The 22,761-nt window shown below is 33.4% G+C and overlaps 1 protein-coding gene across 1 annotated transcript in view; it reads right to left on the bottom strand.

Annotated features, from left to right (window-relative positions):
- The window catches only part of LOC144838782 (pyrokinin-1 receptor-like), a 29,513-nt gene extending 7,047 nt beyond the window's left edge, over positions 1 to 22,466 (bottom strand). The window contains exon 1 of the mRNA XM_078694262.1: positions 21,908 to 22,466. Coding sequence (XP_078550388.1) covers positions 21,908 to 22,187 — 280 coding nt within the window. The 5' untranslated portion in view covers positions 22,188 to 22,466. The remainder of the gene's footprint in view (positions 1 to 21,907) is intronic.
- Between the last annotated feature and the right edge of the window lie 295 nt (positions 22,467 to 22,761).

The following is a 22,761-nucleotide window of genomic DNA, read 5'->3' as shown; positions in this document are numbered from 1 at the left end:
TTATATATAAATAAAGTATAGGCCTAGTGCTCTTCCTTTGAAATAGCAATGTATTACATTACAAACTATGAAACGCCTCAATCGCAACCGGGATATACAGATTAATCAGGCCTATTAGAAATACATTGCTATATTGATTCTCGTAAAGCTAAATGAACAATGTAAGCTGGTATAATATCACCTGTACGACGTAACACCTGTCCTACAGTCAGTGTCATCCTACTTTTAAATATGTTTTTACTCAGTTTGATATGGATACTTGTGTGATCCAATACGAACTGCAGTGGGAAGGCTTGCTATGATAATAAAAGTCCAGTTGGGTGTGGACTTGTATTACATTAACATACACTTGTCCTTTTGATGAGTTTGACCATCCGCAGTTATGAAAGAAGGGAGCATATTACACAACTGAAATTGACCTTAACATAAAATATATTATTATTATACCGATGTTTATGTACCACATTACAAAGCAAATAAAAGAAATAAGTCGATAATGAAGGTCGTCGTGGAATGTCGTCTGTTTTTTTTTTCGCACGGTAGTGCAGATCCAAATTATTATTGCTCTTACTAATCATGACGTCATTTGATTAAACGTGTGAAAATATCATTTTATCCAAGGAAGCATAGGTGGTTATTCTATAGTTCTATAATGAAAAGGTTTTATATTTCTTTTAATTTTATGTATGAAAAATGCGATCGTTATCGTCCTAGTGTGAATACGCCTACATAATACATTATATACTATATACATATTTTGTTTTGTTTTATTTACCACTTAATTTCCCCATGAGAATTTTATACAATTTGTGCCAGATGGACATAACTAATTACACAATTAAAAAAACAGATACCGATACAGACACTCTTTATTGTCCATAGAATGGAAATACATTTAATAGCATTACCGTATAAGAAGCCTACTAAAATAATATATACATTTTAGCACCTGCTTGTAAACGTATTATTTTAATTACTTCCTTCGCATTGCAAAGCTAACTACTAATATAGGTGAGATTCGATTTTTTAATAATGAAAGTTGGTAACAATCAAGAGAAAAAAATCTGACCTTAGATACTATGTGTATCCTCGTCGTTATTGTACGTTTGATATATATCCTATATATATTTATCTGGAGGACCAAACTTAAATCTGGAGGACCAAACTTAAATCTGGAGGACCAAACTTAAATCCGGAGGACCAAACTTAAAGCATTAGCTTAATGTGTCCTCCTCACACAATTATATTTACTACGGTAATTTATCAAATGTTTTGTATAATTGTATTGTGTGAAACAATAAAAATAAAAACTTGAAATCCAGGATTCCATAAATTAAATCCTAATGTTTAGCTAATCAGAATTACCGATTCACACGTACAGAAATGTGACAAAATTGATAATACCAATAAGTAAAAATATTATTGCGTTCACACGCTAGTTTGTCAATGTAATTTAAAAATGTCAAAAACTCATTAGATTATGTTCATATTATGTGCAGATACCGTTGTCTTGTATCGATTATACATCCATGTATTCGTTCCGAGATTTTAGATCGATGTAACGCGAAACGCGTTCACATTTTAATTTAGAAACGTGTTAGTCCTCGTATGTTTCTACCTTGGCGAGGCCTGAAATGGTTACAGAATTGTTCCGTTACATCAATGTAACGCGAAGACGAGGGGGCGGGTCCAGGGGTAGCACCAGGGACACCTACAATATTTTGTTATCTATTTTTGACAGACTTATAATTGTATATGAACGCTTCCTAGTGTAAAATTCTTGAAACCGCCTCTGAAACGAGTTCACATGCTGTTGACGTATATCTAGTTCCTCGCACGTTTACTCAGTATTTCATGCATTTCGCACTGATTTAACTATGTTAGATTTTTCGGACCGTAGTTATTTTATTTTTAATAACTTTACGAGAACAGATGCAGTCAATTTATTGCAATAAAATGTACACTGATTTCGTATTCAGAAATGCTTGAATATCGTTCGGTGGGGAAGAGTTAATCGGGATTCCTTCTTAGAATCTGGTCTATATAGTTGTGTTTTATGCACAGCTAACAAGAATTTAGTAGACATGTATACGTGTCAATTAACTAATATCACTATGAAGCTAGAATCTAGTTTAATAATTACGAAGTACAACTATAAATTCCAGATAAGCTAGGTTATGATTAATACTGTTAGCTTGTCATAAATATTATAATTAATAAATTTAATACAATCCATAAGTCAATCCATATAGTAAATTATAAAACGTACCCAAGTATATTCTTGCCATTGAATACATTACATTTTGATTGATTGATTTCGTATCATGTGTCGTTGATTATTTAGTTACATTCAACGGTTTTAATTTAAGTATTGAATAGAGTTATTAAACGACAAGCGATTACGGTAATAATGCATTGCTGAAACAAAATGTACAATATCTTTATACCAATTAACTGCTCTGCTTGATTTCGTATCATATGTTTCGTTGGTTATTAGTTACATTCAACGGTTATAAGTTCTATTGGATGGAGTTATTAAGCGACCAGCGATTAATAATGCAGAAACAAAACGTACACAATCTCTATATCAGTCCTATAACTTCTCGTACAACTATAATTCATAATTATTGTCAATAATATCTAATCATAGACGGATTTAGAAGGGCAACCCACAAAAGTGAAGCCAAGACCTATGTATTGACTGCATAGCTACTGGTTGCTTATGCACTTACTGTATACCTATAAGCACTGAATTAATGTCGGTAAAAGATGTCAGACGTACTCGGAAGAAAATCAGTATTTGATGTAGGCCTATAACTAATAAAGATAATGAGTTTGTTTTACACATTAAAAAGACCAATTGCATTTCTCCACAAGAAGCCGTAACGTCATTTGGACTATTTAAACAAATACACCCAGATTGGTAGTTTTACAATATAGCCTACGGTAACGTACGCACACGGGTAGGCTTAGTTAAAATCATGGTTTTCACTATTCAAATTATTTGTTCAATACCAAGGTAATATTGTAAGAGAATATCAGATACTACAAACCTTAAATGGACAAAATCTTTGTTCTAGACCGGTTTTATTATCCCCAAGTTTGATTTGGCGCCTTTTCGTGAAATGACTTTGATTCACACTGTCTGCTTAAATGCCAAGTTTCTGGCGCCATTTCTTTATGAGTTCGTACTTAATGAGAACAAACACACAACAACGACGGGTTATCTAATTTTTACTATTTTTAATCAACTTTAGGTTCCATTTAAAAGTGGAACACATTCGACGTATAGGATTCCTTAGCGTCTCCAGATGATGAAAGATTTACTAAATGTCATTTAGAAAGAAGCGTGATGCTGAGAAATCTTTGAAACGGAAAATGAGAAAATCGGCGGCGAGACTAGCCGTCCTAAAATTGACTACCACTTTAGGTTCACAACGATCTGGAAACGCGCGGTATTTCTCAATGTAGGCCTACGAACGCATAACAGAGACCACATGGATACGCCTTCAATGTGTCCATCATTTCCACATAAGTTTTCAAAAAATGTTGTTGTTGCCATTTTCATATGAAGAGACATTACATTCAGACAAGTTGTATTAATTTAAAATCGCTTTTCTATAAAAGTGTAAGACATTTTCTTAGAAAAAGATAGATTTCATCATAAAGGTTATTGTATGCGGTGATTGTTGTATTAAAAATCAATCGTTATGGTTTTCTATAGGATTATCAACATAACGATGTGTATTACCAGAATAGCCGATTTGTGGTACTGTTAAATTCTCAAATATCACAGGACCATACGTAATGCGGCTCCTGTACCATAGACCCTAACCTAACCCTTAATCAATCTTCCAGGGGTGTATAGCAATTAAAAGACACCAATCTTCCAGGCCTACATATAACACCAGATTGAATTAAGTTAAGCAAACTGATTTAAGTCATATTTTCTATTTAAAAAAAAAACCTTCGACATTCGCTGTATCCGAAACACCCATGGTGGTTCGAAACCCGATTGTTTCGTCTGCAGGCTTACAGTAATGAATTGTTTTTTGTTTTGTATATTACGGTACAGCCGCCAGGTTTAAATATAAAGTTGCAAAATATGTATTATATACGATAGTATAGTAAAAGCACATTTATGACACACTGATGATGAAAGAGAATGCCGCCTTAGCATTTTGAATAGTTAATCATAATGTACGCGCAGTTATCTGGTAAATAATCCACCTATCACAAATATTAAGATTAATTGACGGAAGTCTAAATCCTGGCCGATTATAAGCTGGAATTATTGACAGTCTATTTACTGGTTTCTTCTTCTAAATGATTTTCAAACTTATCATAATCAATGTCACATTAAATTATTCAATTTCAATTTCATTTTTTTTAATTTCCGAAACCAGAGTCAACAAAAATTGAATCGATATCATTGTGTTACATTCTATGTGAACAACTTACAACACGTGTAGAGTATACTCTATTACGTATACATACTTTGTAAACACATTTGTAAACAATAATGTGTAGGCTATTATTATACACGACCTGATTACAAATACTCTGTAAACACGTATACAACATACTCTGTAAACACGTATACAACATACCGTAAACACGTATACAACATACTCTGTAAACACGTATACAACATACCGTAAACACGTATACAACATACCGTAAACACGTATACAACATACCGTAAACACGTATACAACATACCGTAAACACGTATACAACATACCGTAAACACGTATACAACATACCGTAAACACGTATACAACATACCGTAAACACGTATACAACATACCGTAAACACGTATACAACATACCGTAAACACGTATACAACATACCGTAAACACGTATACAACATACCGTAAACACGTATACAACATACCGTAAACACGTATACAACATACCGTAAACACGTATACAACATACCGTAAACACGTATACAACATACCGTAAACACGTATACAACATACCGTAAACACGTATACAACATACCGTAAACACGTATACAACATACCGTAAACACGTATACAACATACCGTAAACACGTATACGCCTACATTATACAGTACTATGTAACGCATAGATGTAAACATGTATGTACATACTATGTAAATACGTACACTGTACATGTAGATATAGAGAGTAGTCTTATGAGAATGTCTATTCCGTACAGTCGATCACAACGGTGCTTCCATTGTGTTTCGGTGTGACGGACAACCTAAACATATACTGTCTATATAACTAAAGATTCATGTGTCCGCTTATGAATAAGTAAAAAAAAATAAAAGCATGGTTAAGACTTTATTAGATTATTTACATTTACTATTATGATGTCCAATTGGTAAACTGTAAATTTCAGAACTGCATGTTGCTTTCTTTAAGCGAGGAATCAAATTTGTTTTTCATATAGATCAAAATGATGTTATATCTTTGCCTTGCCAGCCTTACAACAATCCATAGAGATATACGCAATAACGTACAACTCTTTTGATTTGTTGTCTGTTTAAACCACGGATTGTTTCTAATAAATCGGATCTCCCCGCTGACTTTGTAAGACCGACCTAAACAACGGTCAAGAAATAGAAGGAGAAATTGATATACATAACGAATAGTAGAGGGAATGCTATACAACCGTCAAGGTGAATCTTGGATCCAACAGTAATAAATTGAAAGAGACCATTTGCTGGCCCAGAGGTACGTCAGTCCGATGTGTAGTTTAAAAAACTCTGCATAATGCTTGAATGCTCTGGTGTATAGCATGCTGGATGGATGACATTTTCAATTCCATGAGCCAAACATAATATTGTCTTTCCATTACACGAATGAGATCAGCAAGATACACCTTACTTGGTATGATAATTGGGATTATAATCAAATATATAGATTAATACATTTAAGCGATGGAGAAGTTTGAAAACGGAGAGAGCAAAAGAGGGCGTGGTATTTAATATTTTCGGCACATAATTAGATAGAGATAACTCAATATTTCAATGTAATCAATTTTTTGACATCCAATATATTAATTTTCATGACGATAAATCATGTGCTGTTGGTATAAAATAAGTAAGATAACTTGATTGCGGATGTTATCAAAACAAACGAACATACATACAAACATATACGGCAATAAAAGGCAATGTAAAAAAAAGGGCATTCTTCGCAAAATTCTTCAAAAGACGGCTAAAAAAACACACCATGCACAAACAACATGAAATGATAATAAGAAGAATTAAAAGCAAAAAAAAAAATGATTTACAGAAGATGTAACTATCGGAGCCGGACTCGAATTAAGGTAATCCAACACAGGACACCGATCTCGCCTTGCCACTCGTAACAGTCATTGGGTCTTATGTCTGGCTGCGACAAATACCAACAGTACTGTATAACTGTCTGAGAAATTTCATGTACTTTTTTTACACATTCTCCGCGGCGTGGAACTGGTCGTGTCGCAGCCACAGATAAATCATTTGATCTTCGGAGCTCAGCATCCAATTGCTAAGATTGCCTTGATCGATATACGATGTGAATTACTCCCATAATTGTGTAAAACAAAGCTTTAGTCTCACAAAATCACAAATTGCAATCGAATTCGGGTCAAGTGGTTAACAACATTGTCTTTTAAGATGTCATATAACATGTAATTGTCTTTTTGTTAACTTTAATGAATTTGAATATATACACACTACATAGACCAAGTTTTCGCTTAGGGAATATACACACTTATACTAATGCATTGACTTCGGCGATAAATTATATAAGTAAGTGGGTAATTACATTTTGCGTGTTTTTTTTAACTTTTCAACGTTCGTTCTATTATTATTTTGCAGTGCTTTTACTTAAGCGTTTAAAAATCCATAATCATGAGTACTGTAATCATAATATTTAAAGTACAGATATAACTATGATAAAAATAAAACGGATCTTCTGAAGACTCATTGTTTAAATTACAGGTGAAAGGTCATGAACCTCCTGGATCCACCACATTCATTTCTTGTATTCTTTAATTCGTAATCCAATAAAAAAAACCCAATAACGATGGAATGCACAAAGTAGAAAAGAGTTGTAGATTTCGGGAACAGATGAGCATTGGCATAATGTAGGAACAAGCGTGATATCGGGAACAGTGGAGGAATGAAGTGCAAACAGTGGAGGAATGAAGTGCAAACAGTGGAGGAATGAAGTGCAAACAGTGGAGGAATGAAGTGCAAACAGTGGAGGAATGAAGTGCAAACAGTGGAGGAATGAAGTGCAAACAGTGGAGGAATGAAGTGCAAACAGTGGAGGAATGAAGTGCAAACAGTGGAGGAATGAAGTGCAAACAGTGGAGGAATGAAGTGCAAACAGTTTGATAGTATAGAGAAAACAAGGATAATGATATATATATATATATTTATATTTTATTTTATTCAGTCGACAAACAACGACGATGAAAATCGCCAGGTTTAATTTGTAAAATTAATTAATTATTACAAATTAATTATTAAAAATATTTGTTACAAAGACATAATAAACCAAGATAAGAGCATTACAGAGATTTCACAATTTTACCCTTTACATTTTAAACTATCTTTTAATCATTCTAGTCAAGCAACTTGGGATCATCTTTTCATCCTTATATTCAATTCAGCATGCGTATACAACTTTATCTTTCCTAGGCTAAAAATACGCGATAAGAACATACGGTGGGCGGAGGGTGGGTGGACCGGCGGCGGCGGAGTGGAGATGACAGGTGTTGGCCGGGGGCACGTTGTCAATCAATGTTTTGACATGTATTGTCATCATATTCGTGATAAGAAAAGTTATGATATGCAATGTTATATTATTACTCAACGAATAATACGTAGATACGGAGTACATTAACCCATATATGTCAATGGGTCTATGGGGGTCTATGTGTGGGTGGATATAGACGCGCCGCCGGTAACTATTTTAACAAAGTAATAAGTGGGAGGTGGTATGTGTTGGAACAACCTTTTGACAATCAATGTTTTGATTTAACATCGTATTATGTGGGATATGGCAGTTTAACACTCGCGATAAGAAAAAGTCAAACTTTATGCATTGCTTTTATATGTTCCTACATTGAAATTTAATAAAGTTAAATAAATGTAAATTTAAATAGCTCTACCTTTCTAAACCAACAAATATATGTCCTATATAAACATCGGTATATTTTCTACTACTAAAACAGGGTCATAGAAATAGATCCATGCTATAATAAAAATTTAAAAACAACCATATAAATTAAAAGCAGAACATACCTAATAATAAACTGTAACTGTTATCTAAAATCTAGAATACTGAGATAAAGCGTCTAAAAATACACTATATATAGTAGTATAATGAGCCATAATCTACAAAGTAGAGCATTTGGGAATTAAAACTAGATAAAAAATATATCGTTAAAAAATTCTAAATACAGTTATTAGCTATGAAAATAAGTATAGAAATAGCATACACCATAAAAGATTACCTATTATTGTAAAAAAATGCTGTGAGATTATCATCCGGTAATAATTTGGAACTATAGTCTATTTGGTGATATTTGTTGTTTGCTATTGAGCAAATATTGTGCTTGATCCTTAATAAATAGACATTATACTGTAACTGCCTAAAAACAAAATACAAGGTAATACAAGTTACAGTATACAAAATTAAAGTATCTCTCTCCCTTTGTCAAAATTGCAACTTGTATAAAGAGAAAAAATTCCACACGACTGTATAGTATTTGTGGATGAGGGTCCATGGATATTTTTAGTATTGTGGCATTAGGTCGTGTACAGGTTGTGTCATTATTCATTTTAAAGGTCAGGTGCGGGCAAAAAATATATTGATCATACATACAAATAAATAAATATCAAACTATAGTTTCCCCCTTGTTTTATAGTGATTTGTGTATGTGCGGGTTACACGACTTCGTCAAAGTACTTTCTTATATTAGTGAGGGAATAGTTCAAATTACAGAGTAAAATCTATATTCCGTTGTACATAAAAGAAGCAATTATAAGCGATGTGGAAAAAAATATCAAATGACAAAATATAGGCCTAAGTATAACATTACTTTAATTTGACATTGTGTGTGTGTTTTTTTAACTTCAGGATTGTTATGTTTGTGTTATTATCTACCAGATATGGTATTACATCAGGTTAAAATATACCTAAATACTGAAAAAAGTGTTTAGGCATATAGCAGCATTTTTCAAAATTCTGTATTTGACCATGTTCATGTTTTTTGTCGTGACTTCTGTTACACACACATTTACATTTAACCAGAATCTAGAGGTCGTTTTTGTACCTGAACTTTAAATTCAAATATACGAATATTGTAAAATATCATGAAATACCACTAAAATACCATGCCCATATCTGCCGAGAACCAAATAACTCATTAACAAAACGAATGCTCTTTGCACAAGCCCGAAAACCATACTATCGTCCGTGACCCCTGGATTAAATTAAGCAATCTCCTTCAGTGCGATCCTAGTCAAGCTAAAAAGCTAACCCAGTCAAACAAGCTCTTTAACAGTCGGACCCAGCATATATTTGGATGCTAGAGAAGACTGCCTCTTGGATGCGACTGGCATCAGTGGGAGGAACAAAACTGTACTGTACTGTGCCTATATAGAACGTCACTATCTACGTTAGATGGCAAACAAAGGGTTATGTTAGAGACGAAAGGCGAATTGCGGAGAGACATCGATCTATGTATTGAAATATTAAGTATTACTGTAGGTTTAGTTTACATAATTGCAAAAGATTATTTTCAAATGGAAACTGTTGTATATACCTCTTGATGTATGTTACTAATAGTTAGCGCAGTGCATATTGCAATTGAATATGTATCGCAATTTGAGTGTTATGAAAGCGAGTAATATTAGACATAACTGCATATCGTCATTTATATTTAACCTTTTAAATAAATGCATAAACATTCTGTAATGACATCTCTATTGACGTACGAAACGATGGAAGGTATGGGTGAAGGTGTTTACGGGATTTACCTAAAACAAAATCAGTTCAGTACTATGCAACTTGTAGACTCAATTAAATAAACAAAATGCATTCTCTGCTACTAGAAATATATCGTATGTGTAGGCCTATACGTATAGCATATGCAGAAATGGGGCTCATAAATTGCGTTTTTTGTTTTGATTGGACCTTTATCTTTCATGTTCATATCCAACGTGAGAACTAGTGTGTATAAATACTCAGTTTGTACTCATAGCATGGGAAAAAATTAATATTATTATATTCTATTGATTATAAGCAGCTAATCAACAATATTATTCTGAATATTATGGAACAGATGTAAAATGAACTGTTTTAACTCATATCAGACGTTAGTTATCTACAAATAATTTTGTTTCGATTGTTTTAGATAAACAATTAGGTTCATTGGTCACATTTTCGACAAGGTACAAAAACATTTATTCGAATATTATTTAAACAAAGAAGTAACCTTTAAATGTACAGCAAGTTCAACTTCAAAGAATACACACATCAACTGACTAAATAAAGATAACAAAAAAAATAAAATAAATAAAAAACAAAAAATAAATATAAATCCTAAAACTAAAAGTAGATATAAGTGAGTGCTACATAAAAAAAAAAAGAGAAGGTATAATTTGTAGAAGTGTGGCAACTTGACTATTCATGAATTCACACGTACTTGTTATATGCAGTGTACAATCGTGGTCTGTAATTGATCTCACACGCACAGAGCGAACGCCGTAATCTTGCCTAGGTCGTTTAGGCCAATGTTTTGTAGTTAAACAATGATCTTTCGGAACTGAAAAGTAATGAAGCGTGACGGAAAGTATGAATAGCTGCAGCTATTTATGTAAAGTTTGAAGATTTCCAATTAAAAAATATATGTTTATAGGACTACCTCGAATGACTCTTTGACCTTTTGATTTGAAATAATGAGTGTTGATTAATCTGGTATATACAAGATACTACATTATAAATGGAGAACATTAAAGTAAGTAGGCCTAAATTTGAGTTAAGCTATTGATTTTTAATACAATAAATAGAATTTCATTTTTGCCAATCAACAGACAAAAATAGCGTTTATAGATTATATTCTATGGTTAAGAGCCACACCAGAATTAATTTTAAGCAACTGAAGGGGGATGTTTATACATGCGTAGATGATCGATATGTTGCGCAAACGAAAAGACGATGTTATTTTCTTATGACCTTTATTCTGCACAAAACGCGCGGAACGGTCGGACGGTTGAGCAGAAACTCGCTCAGGATTTGTATAGATTCTGTGTAACAAGCTACGCGGGTTTTTTCACTTACCACTCGTCTGTGTAAATTGGTATTAAGGATACTATTAGGCCGACGACATATTCTGACATGGGGCGGTGTGTAACTTACGTTATCTACAATCCTCCTATCATACCTGCTCTTAGTTAATCATATAAAACGTGAAAACAATACTAAACGAAATTAATTATTTTTCTTCGAATTAAGTTCATGGACAGGACATTGAGGTGTTACTATTATGTGCCGAACAAGATAATTGGTAATTGTGAAGTTGATTACGCTTAAGTCATTTTTCCACTAACAAACTCGTTAAATAAATTAATATCGTAGTTTAGTGTTACTGTATTCGAACCTCCTAAATATTATGAACATTCACTCACGTTCTATGACTGCTACTTCGTGTCAGAACGGATGGATTTGTAATTTTTTTTAAATTTTGCTTTCTTTCCTTCCTTTCATCTTTTTAGTAGATCCAGAACTTACTTCTTCTGAGAACAACAATTTCGTATCTTTGCATTAATTAGGCCAATACTTCATAACTAACAAAACCCGTTCTTCTGTTCTCTTTCCTTCTATTTTCTTTCCATTTTCAGTTGATCCTGAACTTACTTCTTCCCAGAATCTAAAGAATGCGTACCTTTGTTGCACTTTTAAGAAACCTCTACTTTTAGAAACTCGGATATATATATATTCATTATAGTATCTGAAATCTAAGTTCCCAGTTTATGTTTATCAACATGCAAATCTGTTTGACATGTAAGTTGTCGTTTTCAGTTTACAAATATCCATGGTTGCAATATCACCGTAAGCCTATTGCTTTTTAATTTTTTAGCCATTAAAACCAGTTCACTTTACAACTACGATATTTATATTCAAGTTTAATGAAACTGTAATTACTTTTCATGGGTATAATACTACTAGGTAATTTAAAAACACTTTTTAAATTCTTGCATTTATATCAGCTAACAATGTATCGATTGCATTAATTTTACTTTCAATTAGTTATTTAATTTTTGATTCCTTCCGTTTTTAAATATGTTTGCCTTTAACCATAACTTGATACTCAATACCTAAAAAAAAAAGAGAGAATACAGTTCATGCATACCACCATAAAGGAGTTCACAGATAAGCCGTATGGAAGGCTACCATACCCTGAAAACAGTAATTTTAAGGGGTGCACAAATATCATCCACCACCCAACCTCAAACATCTCTCCCCAACTTCAACCATCTCTCCCCAACTTCAACCATCTTCTTCCAAACTTCAACTATCTTCTTCCCAACTTCAACTATCTTCATCCCAACTTCAACCATCTCTCCCCAACTTCAACCATCTCTCCCCAACTTCAACCATCTTTCCCTAACTTCAACCATCTCTCCCCAAATTCAACCATCTCTCCCCAACTTCAACCATCTCTCCCAGCTTCAACCATCTCTCCCCAACTTCAACCATCTCTCCCAGCTTCAACCATCTCTCTCCAACTTCAACCATCTCTCCCCAACTTCAACCATCTCTCTCCAACTTCAACCATCTCCCCCAACTTCAACCATCTTCTCCCCAACTTCAACCATCTCTCCCCAACTTCAACCATCTCTCCCCAACTTCAACCATCTCTCCCCAACTTCAACCATCTCTCCCCAACTTCAACCATCTCTCCCCAACTTCAACCATCTATCCCCAACTTTAACCATCTCTCCCCAACTTTAACCATCTCTCCCCAACTTTAACCATCTCTCCCCAACTTCAACCATCTCTCCCCAACTTCAACCATCTCTCCCCAACTTAACCATCTCTCCCAGCTTCAACCATCTCTCCCCAACTTCAACCATCTCTCCCCAACTTCAACCATCTCTCCCCAACTTCAACCATCTTTCCCCAACTTCAACCATCTCTTCCAGCTTCAACCATCTCTCCCCAACTTCAACCATCTTCTTACCCCACCCCGTCCCATACATACACTTGCTCTGAATATAAAACAATATAGGAAATTTGTGATAAATCTTAACTTTAAAACTCTTGCACAATTCAGTAATATTTATTAAGTACGGTAATATTTCAGCAAGTCATCAAGGAAAACGTTTTAATTTTATTTTTATTTCAAGTAAATTATTTTTTTTATCGAAGTAGTGCTTTTAAGTAGGTTTATACTAAAGGTTTTAAACATCATTTTTCTTAGCAATGGCGGTGAAATATGGAATGTTATTATGAATTTGAAATGTAGGTCTATAATAGAGTATATAACAACGTGTTATTATTCCGTATGCGCATGCGTATTACCAATTGCGACATCACACCGCAAATTTAGAAATAGATAATATTTACAAACAGTTATAATTCAAATTACTTTTTGTGATAAAAAAAACTTTAATTATTGTCATATATAGTTACTAACTCTTTGAAATATATTGTTGCGTCATATAGCGTCACGCTTACGTTATCTTTTAATAATTATTTAATAAATAATATACTGAAATTTAGTATCACGCATGTCGAATTTATTATATTGTCATGATTATTATTATATAACATAAAGTATCGTGTATTCATTACCTTGATACACACGGTCCAATAGTTAGTGGGTATCGTAGAATGATGCGATGAGTAGAAATAAATGTATTTTTTCTAGTGTCCAAAGAAAACAGTGACGTATACCGTAAGAATTAAGAGAGTAAAAAAGTCACCCAATCGATCAATATTTTTTGGAAAAAAAAAGTCTAAACCACTTAGCAACACTATGGTTGTTATATTTCGAATCTGTAATAGGCCTAAACATGCAAAAACAGAAACACAATATATTAATCCCAATCAATGCTTTATATAGAAAAATTAGTTAGTATATAAAAAAAGTAAAGCAACAATGTTTAGCTAACAATTTATGGTGAGGAGTTTCTAAAAATCAGTTTAAGTTTTATCTTGAAACAATTGAATTTTGTTTGGTGAATGTGTAGATTTTCATTTAATTAAATCAATACATTCATTACTTGTTTAGAACACATCTAATTTCATTCAATTAATCTCTGTTTCCATCTTTAATATGGCTGGTCATTTTGGTCACCAAGTTAAAACAGATAGACGGTTTTGAAAGTGCAACAGTCTTGTGTTGCACAACATTCTAAACATTTTTACAAAAAAAGTCGTTATGAACTTCTTTACGGTGCAATACGGTATACCGTAATTTTAATTACAGTATAATAAAATATTGTATGAGACTAACCAATCAAATTACAAAAAAAATATAATAATCTATAAACGATATGCTTAAAAAGAAGGCAATCTGAGAGATTAAGAAATCTCCATCCGATCTAAAGCATTATGGTATCGACTGGCAAAACAAACAGTTCCTCTAGGCTTATATTGATTAAAAATAATAAATAATTATACAGAATTCGATGAGCAACCTAATTTCCTTTTATAAGGATGAATGATGTTGAAACTGATCCACTTTCTATTTTGAGCATCAACCAGGAATTAGTTTCTTCCGAGTTCATGGGACGAAGTAATCATTCGATTCAAGAAATACTAACTTCGGATAAAAAGTCTTAAATATTGAGTGACAAGATATTATAGAATATAGTTGGTGACACTTCTATTTCTAACTTAATACTTGTTATCATGAGCACAATTATGTAGGTCAGACAACTACGATGAGGGACCGCCGCATGATGCGAATCCCTGTAATTCAATTACTTTAAAAACACTACCTGTTTAAATTGTAATCGAAATATTGCAGCGATGACCGGAAAATGTGACAATTATACCGGAAAAGGTGACAATTATAATGGAAAAGGTGACAATTATAATATCATATTTGTCACCTTTTCCGGTCATCGCTGCTAGATTTTCGGAAAAAGTGACAATTATAAGAATTTTTCCTGAGGTTACAGGTGTCTAAACATAGGCCTACCAAACAGTGTTATTGGATTTACTTATAGTATGGCGCGCCGAATATGTAAAAAAGCAACATATATCTGTTTTGATATATTGTTCCGTGCGTTGTAGCATGACGATAAACCATATTAAATTGTATTTGTTGCGCGAATTAGTGTAATTTCACACACGTGCGGCCGGCCTCTAATGCCTTGTTAATGAGACAATCATGGTACACTCTAAAAAGTATCACTTCTGCTTATGTACACTTAGTTTGTTTGTTTTTTTCTATTTAAAAAAAAACAACACAGAAAACCCATAAATATACAAATTACAAGTTGGTTACGTCAAGGACGGCAATCTTGTTGCAGTGGACTGTGATGACCAGCAAGATTTTAACTAAGAAACATGTTACCAATAACCAACATTCTGATAGACAAAACAAAGCTAAAGTACTGCAGGACTCTCTTTTGGAACATACAGCCAACCTCTATTAAGGGGACACTCCTACTATGAAGGACACGTTGTTTGTTGTGTCCAGAAGGAGTCTATAAATACACATCAAAACAAAATTGTTCAACAGACGTAGTAGTTATTCAGCGTATCGTATTTATATCGGGAATGTTGACATTTTAAGCGTGGTCATGTTGACATTGAATGGCATAGGATTTACAAGAGGCTTTAATGATCATCACTGCCGGCCACCACTGCAGACACCATCCAATGCTTCTTGCGGTAAATGCCTGTGTAAACATTAGACACGCTGAGTGCAACGGATTACTTCGCAATGGTTAACTGATCTCAGAGGGATTTATGCTCCATTTGTTTAAAAACAAAAAGAAAACATACCAACATATTCATAATTCAGTTATCTTGTTCGTATCTTGCTAGCTACACAGGTCGGATTTAAAAAACGAGATAGACGCGGGGTATTTTTTCTTCCTTTTTAACTACTCCAGGGGATAGAATAAGACGTTGGCGACTAAACAATAAAACAGCATATACATACTAAAGAGTATAATACCTGCCGCAAGTATATATTTTTATGAGCTTATTTTATTCCATTTTATTAATACTGTTTGTATAAATAGGCCTTATCATGTGAATAAGCCGCGAACGCGCAATTTGGGAGGCGCGCGTTATAAACAACGTTTATAACGCGCGGTACCAGCATAATTGTATATTTTTTCAGACACTGCTATAGAGAAGATCCCTTAACAAGGAGGGAAATCATATTCTAAAACAGTACCCCTATTCAGCGGACACTTTGTGGGTCCCGATTATGTCGTCCCCGTAATCGGTGTTTTCTGTATAGTATCTGAATACTGGTAATTATGTGCATTTTGGACCTACGTATTCCTTTCATAATATAGATGTGCATTATATTATATCTTTTAGTAATAGACCTATATTACAGGCACAGCATGTAGATTGTTATGACTGAATTGAACGTTACAAAACACCTCTTACCTAGCACTAATCGGTACTAATACCCTGTTAACGGCAAAATGAATAAACAAAGTATCTGCCATCACAGACATGTCAATAAAAGCCGTGACATTATGAACGGTAAATGCGATTTAATTCATTTTCTGCACTGGACAGATGTAATTTAATTTCGTGTAACCGTAAAGCTGACAACTATTGCGAACATTAAGGATGTACAAAGCTAATAATTCTTTTAGGTCGACTTACAAGGCCATCAAATAGAGTACTTTTGATAAAATTACTTGTTGATATATAAGTACAAAATATTTCCACTTCCAGTCATTATTACCACTTCTTTTAGTGGAAAAATGAATTATAGAATTGCAATTTTATCATAATAAATAACAATTTAAAGTTAATTGGTTAAAAGCCGTAATACTTCTCACAGCTAATGGAAATAGCTCTTCGTGCTGTGTATGACACCTGGTAGTAAATTAAGCGCTCATTTGCATCTTTTGAGCCACAGGTGCCGAATAAACAAAAGTACAAATGTACACTACTGGACCTCCGATTATAAGAGATTTTATTCGAGAAGACGTTTTCCACCACCAGAAATATGCACTAGAAGAGCTTCATACCTGCACCTGGCCGGCTATAGACTGTAACAACTGGATCGACAAGGTGGCTTGGAGCATTTGGCAAGCATTCATTCGACTGATAGCGCCCTAGCTCCTGCCTTAAGGTCCATTTACACTAGGACGATAACGATCGACAATAAATATATAAGCATGTATTTTTTATTTACATAAAAAAAAATAGAAACGTTTTCATTCTAATCATTTATGCTTTGATAAAATAATATTTTAAAAATTCCAATCAAATGACGTCATGATAAATAAAAACAATAAAATCATTGTATTGTCACAATATTATTGCTCTTACTAATCATGTCGTCATTTGATTGGACGTGTGAAAATATCATTTTCATCAAAGGAAGCATAGATGGTTATTCATAGTGCTAGAATGAAAAGTTTTTATGATGAAAAAATAAAGATTAATATATTTATTTTGTTTTATGTATGAAAAATGCATATTTGTCTATTTATCGTCGATCGTTATCGTCCTAGTGTGAATGGACCTTAAACATGAAAAAAAAATAATACAGGCCACTTATCAGTAAAGGCTACGGTAAAATACACCAAAATATTTACAAAAGGAAGAAGAAAGTAAAAATGAAAAAACACCGTAATTTCCAAATTTAGAATAAAATTCTATACAGAAAATGGTACACATAAATTGCAAGATTTGAAAACCATTTGGGTAGAACGTTAAGAGAACTAAATATATCATGACGTAATCTGCTATATTAAAAAAAAATAAACGATGGATCGACTGCATTTAATATGGAATAGCAAAAACGATAAAATAAATTGGAATATGAACCAAAGGCCAAAACAAAAACAGCTAATATAAAAATATTTTCAACGTTTTACATCGATCAAAATCTTTGTCGTAAAATTGACGCTTTTATAATTGCGTTTCGTTTAGTTAAGAAGGCAGATGCGCGGTCATTACGCTATATCTTTAGGAAAGTCACATTTTCATAACGATAATATAGATCATACCGAACACATAAATGTCATTCTAAGCATTATTAATGATCTTAATATAAACTTTAAACTCCATTAATCTATAGTTTTTATCAAAGAAATACGGGTATATAAATGTTGAAATAGCATTCATCACATCATAAAAGTTTGCGGCGTTTGATGAAAATATGACCGAATTAATCTAACAAGTGTGATTTACGACTCTTTATATAGAAAGGTGACATTTTGAAAATTGAACAAGATTAAGAAATAACGCGAAATAACCCGACGACGACACAGGCAGGAAGCACAGACAAACCTACGCACTCAAACAAAGGTTGCGCATTTTTCTACAAAGTATTATTACATTATTACACCCGCTTTTCTGTACTGTATCTTAATTTGTTCAGTATCACACGAAAGTTCTATGATACAATATCACATGTTCGTCTTAAGTATCATCGGGATTATTTGAAAGATAGGATGAAGTTAAAGCAAAAACAATATCATATGTGATACTGTATTTAGAAATGTGCCTGATACTGCAGTAAAAATCATGACATTTTATACGCATGGATGGAGAATCGGGCTTTAGACATAGATATAGCATGGTTATATTATCCATCCAAATTACTGAAAACATGACAATGACTATCCCTTCATCAGTGCAAGTTATATATTATGATTATGGTTATATAGACTATATCTGATAAAACATGGTTTTTACCTTTAAACCTAAAGCAGTAAAGTAATATTATTAATGAGTTTCTACAATATAGGCCTTGTCTTAGACTATATAACTGTAAACTATGTCATACATTTTAACAACATTTGCGAGTTATAATTCTTTCTTAGCGAAGATATACAGTACCTTTAGGCATTTTAAAACAATTCCTATAATAGCAGTTATCTACCTCACGTGTTAAAATGTCTGTCTCCGGATAACTAAGCTTATGTTCAGACATAAGAAGTTAATACTAATAGTAACATATAAGGTACTAGGAGTTAGGTAACTAAAAAATATATATTATTAACAAGGTAGTGTGAACAACATTGCATATCAAACAACCGATCTAGGTTCTATAATACCCACATCCATTTCAAAAGCCACTTTTGTTTGTGGCCTCGACAAACTTTTGGATATACATGGCTTAACTTGAGATTCAATTAGATCATTTCACAGATAAGGCAAATTTGTACTTAATACGACGGAAATTCAATAGTATTTATTTCTCAATAATAAGAGAAGAGACTTCTGACAATTTTTGCAGTTGATATAAATTATTATTCAGGAAATAATACTTATAAGCTAATACATAATACTACAAATCCTCGGTAACACTTTCCCTCAAAAGACAAAACACAAATTGAACGCGCGCGTACAAAAATGCATACGACAAGGTTTGTTTTCTGTGTACAGATGCACCACTATGGGTTATACGCGTGCGTACTAAATGCAGTAGTTATTACCGGCATTTACACGCTCGCGTATAAAGAAATATTACATTAAGGTCCGAGATTGTACGCGCGTGTTTAAATGCATACTAAATTACTGGGATTTTTACGCATGCGTATAAATATGATATAGGCCTATATTATCAGCTCAAGTTCAAGAATAATAAAATACAATAATTAAACAGATGTTAGTTATGTTATGTAAGTTAAGTTATTAATATTTTCTGATCAGAAGAAGGAAAGAATGGCAATTTCATTTCAGTATTTAAAAAAAGAAAGGCTGTCCAAAATAATATTTCGTTAATATAATATGTCGTCACATCTAGATTAGCTTGTTTGTGATTAGGGTATGCGACGGACTCTATCTAACGCGCCCGGTACGACATACTTATTCTGAAATAGATGTTGTTTTCAATCAGTGTTAATTGCGATGGTTTTCTTTTATCCAGGCCATGATCATGGGAAACTCAATCTATCGATAAATATAATCCTAAAACAACCATTTTCAAGAATACATAAAATAAAAAAATATAAACAGAAATCATGAGATTGTCAGAATCGACTACCTTTAAACAAAGTACCTTATGGCTATTTCAAAATGTTGAAATGCTACCTAAACCGATAAAAGCTACGATTACGTGGTGAATTATGACTATTTTCAGTAGCTAATGACACAAAACAATTGTAGAACTGACGTTGGAAAAATACCGAATACATCCTTGGGTTGTGCCCGTTAACTGTACGTTAAGTGGACGACAAATAAATAAGTAAAACAAGTTGGGAAAACTATATGTGTTCATTTTACTGTATGTCTCTTTTTAAAAAGAAACTCATTCATAAAAAATGGTTCTCTCCTTAAACTAAGGAGAAAACTGAATAGCTTTCTAAAGCTTGATTCCAACTAGGACGCAACGTGATGTAAGCGTAACGCAACGTGATGTAAGCGTAACGCAACGTGATGTAAGCGTAACGCAACGTGATGTAAGCGTAACGCAACGTGATGTAAGCGTAACGCAACGTGATGTAAGCGTAACGCAACGTGATGTAAGCGTAACGCAACGTGATGTAAGCGTAACGCCAGCAATTAACCGTCACAATGGATCATCCGAAGTGTTGCTTGCGTTGCCTCGGTATTATAACAAGTATCACCGTATAGTAATTACACGGGTATAACAACTCGTGTAAACGGGCGCAAAAAAAGACAAGGTATTCATATAGTATATGTCAAATCAAAGATATGTTGGCATTTAAATGAAAATAAATAAGAAAATAAGGGTTACGGTTGTAGCCTGGTGCTCATGAGGTCAACACAAATGTAATACATTGATGGTTCAGCAAATACCTAAGTTCATATTTTATCCTGATAGTTCAGCGAGTGTTTAGGTCACTCGTGTTCTTTTAAATGTTAAGCCACAGATTATCTAATTATGTCTATTGACCGATTGCTGACCTCAATATTTCATAATATCAGAATGACCCGAACTAATGGTAAAGAATAAAATGGAAGCCACATTGTAGCCTACCATTTATATTGCTAATTAGTGGGTCGGTACGTGGACAAGTGACCCCCATGAAAGGTTTTCTTTCTCAAATGAATTTGAAATTATTTTATATTTACTGACTTATTTTTAAACTAAAACACGATTTGTAGATAATTAACACGTATTTCCAATTACACATGATCAAAACGTTTTAATTTACAAAACATTTTAAAATTACAGTAATCAAAATCATATATTATCCTAAATCTTGATAAATCATTCTTCGTCAATCAATCGTCATCTTCAATCATAATCCTTATCATAATCATCCACAACAGTTGTATCTATTCATTAATTTATTTTCTATTCCTATTTTACAACTATTTAACAGTCCAGCTAGAAATTAGAAAAATCAGACGATTATTAAATGGTATGAATTGTAATTAAAATGTTGGGGGCGCTAATAACATTTTCGTATAGAGTGCCGTATTTAAACACTCTGTATCTCTATTATTATTATATAACATTCGATATATATATTACATAACGTTCGACACAGTTTGGGAAGTTTGCCATGGATCAAAGAATATAATTACTTACTCACTTACTTACCTACTCACTCACTCACTTACTTATTTAAAGAACGTTAAAAATAGGCATATAACCCTCCTCTATTAAGGACACTTTGTTGGATACCAAAGGTGTTCTACTGTATAAGTGAGTAAAATAAAAAGTAATGTTAATCTGAGAGGGTGTGTTACTTATACTATTTTAGAAAACAGTAAAAATATGATACTTACATAGTGCTTCGCCTAGCACCCATTGTTCCAGTACAAACGTTTCAATCAATGCCACTGGCATGCAAATAAGAAGCACTAACATATCTGCTATACTTAAATTGAGTAGATAGTAATTTGTTGAACTCCTCATGTCAGAGTTCCTCCAAATGACGAAAGCAACCAGAATGTTGCCTACAACTCCGAACGTAAATATCAAGACGTAAGCAACGGTGGTGGGGATCAGGGTAGACATGGGAAGTTCCTCAATAAGAGCTGTTGAGCAATTCTCGTAAGCATCCATTGTGTTCGATTTGTATTCTCTCAGGCTAAATCACAAAGTTTTATCAAAAGTCGCTTGTTTTCCATGAACAATTCGCGTTACGACGACGCACGTTGAGCATAAAGCGCGTGATTCACGAATAAATTAAAGTCACTTTTTACGTAACACACTACGAACGTAACATTCTTAAATATATTTTCCATAGACAATGTTCTCTTGTAGTTGCAATATGTTCGTAGTGGTATTAGTTAATGTACACAATTGTATTCAATAGGCTATCCTCAGATCACTTTCCTACAATAATACTGTGTCTGACAAATTACACTGTAGAATGATAGGCGAAACAAATCTCTCGTGTTCGCGTATATATATACAAATATTCGTCTGGGTGACTGTGATTCGCTAAGCGTACGTCAAACAGGTTGGACATAAAACACATTATCCAATCACAGAAAGGATACGCGGCGTAACTTATATCTCATTTTCTGGCCGTTTTCTCATTGCTAGGGTTTTCGTAATTGTCATCAATGAACGGATCAATAGACTAATATTGTTTGCGTAGCTCAGGCTCGCATATTTAACTAAAGATAGGAAT

This window comes from Antedon bifida, chromosome 3 (genome assembly GCF_963402885.1).
Source record: "Antedon bifida chromosome 3, ecAntBifi1.1, whole genome shotgun sequence".
Classification (NCBI taxonomy): Eukaryota; Metazoa; Echinodermata; class Crinoidea; order Comatulida; family Antedonidae; genus Antedon; species Antedon bifida.
Note: the sequence above shows the minus strand (reverse complement) of the source record. Positions and strands in the feature narration are given on the sequence as shown.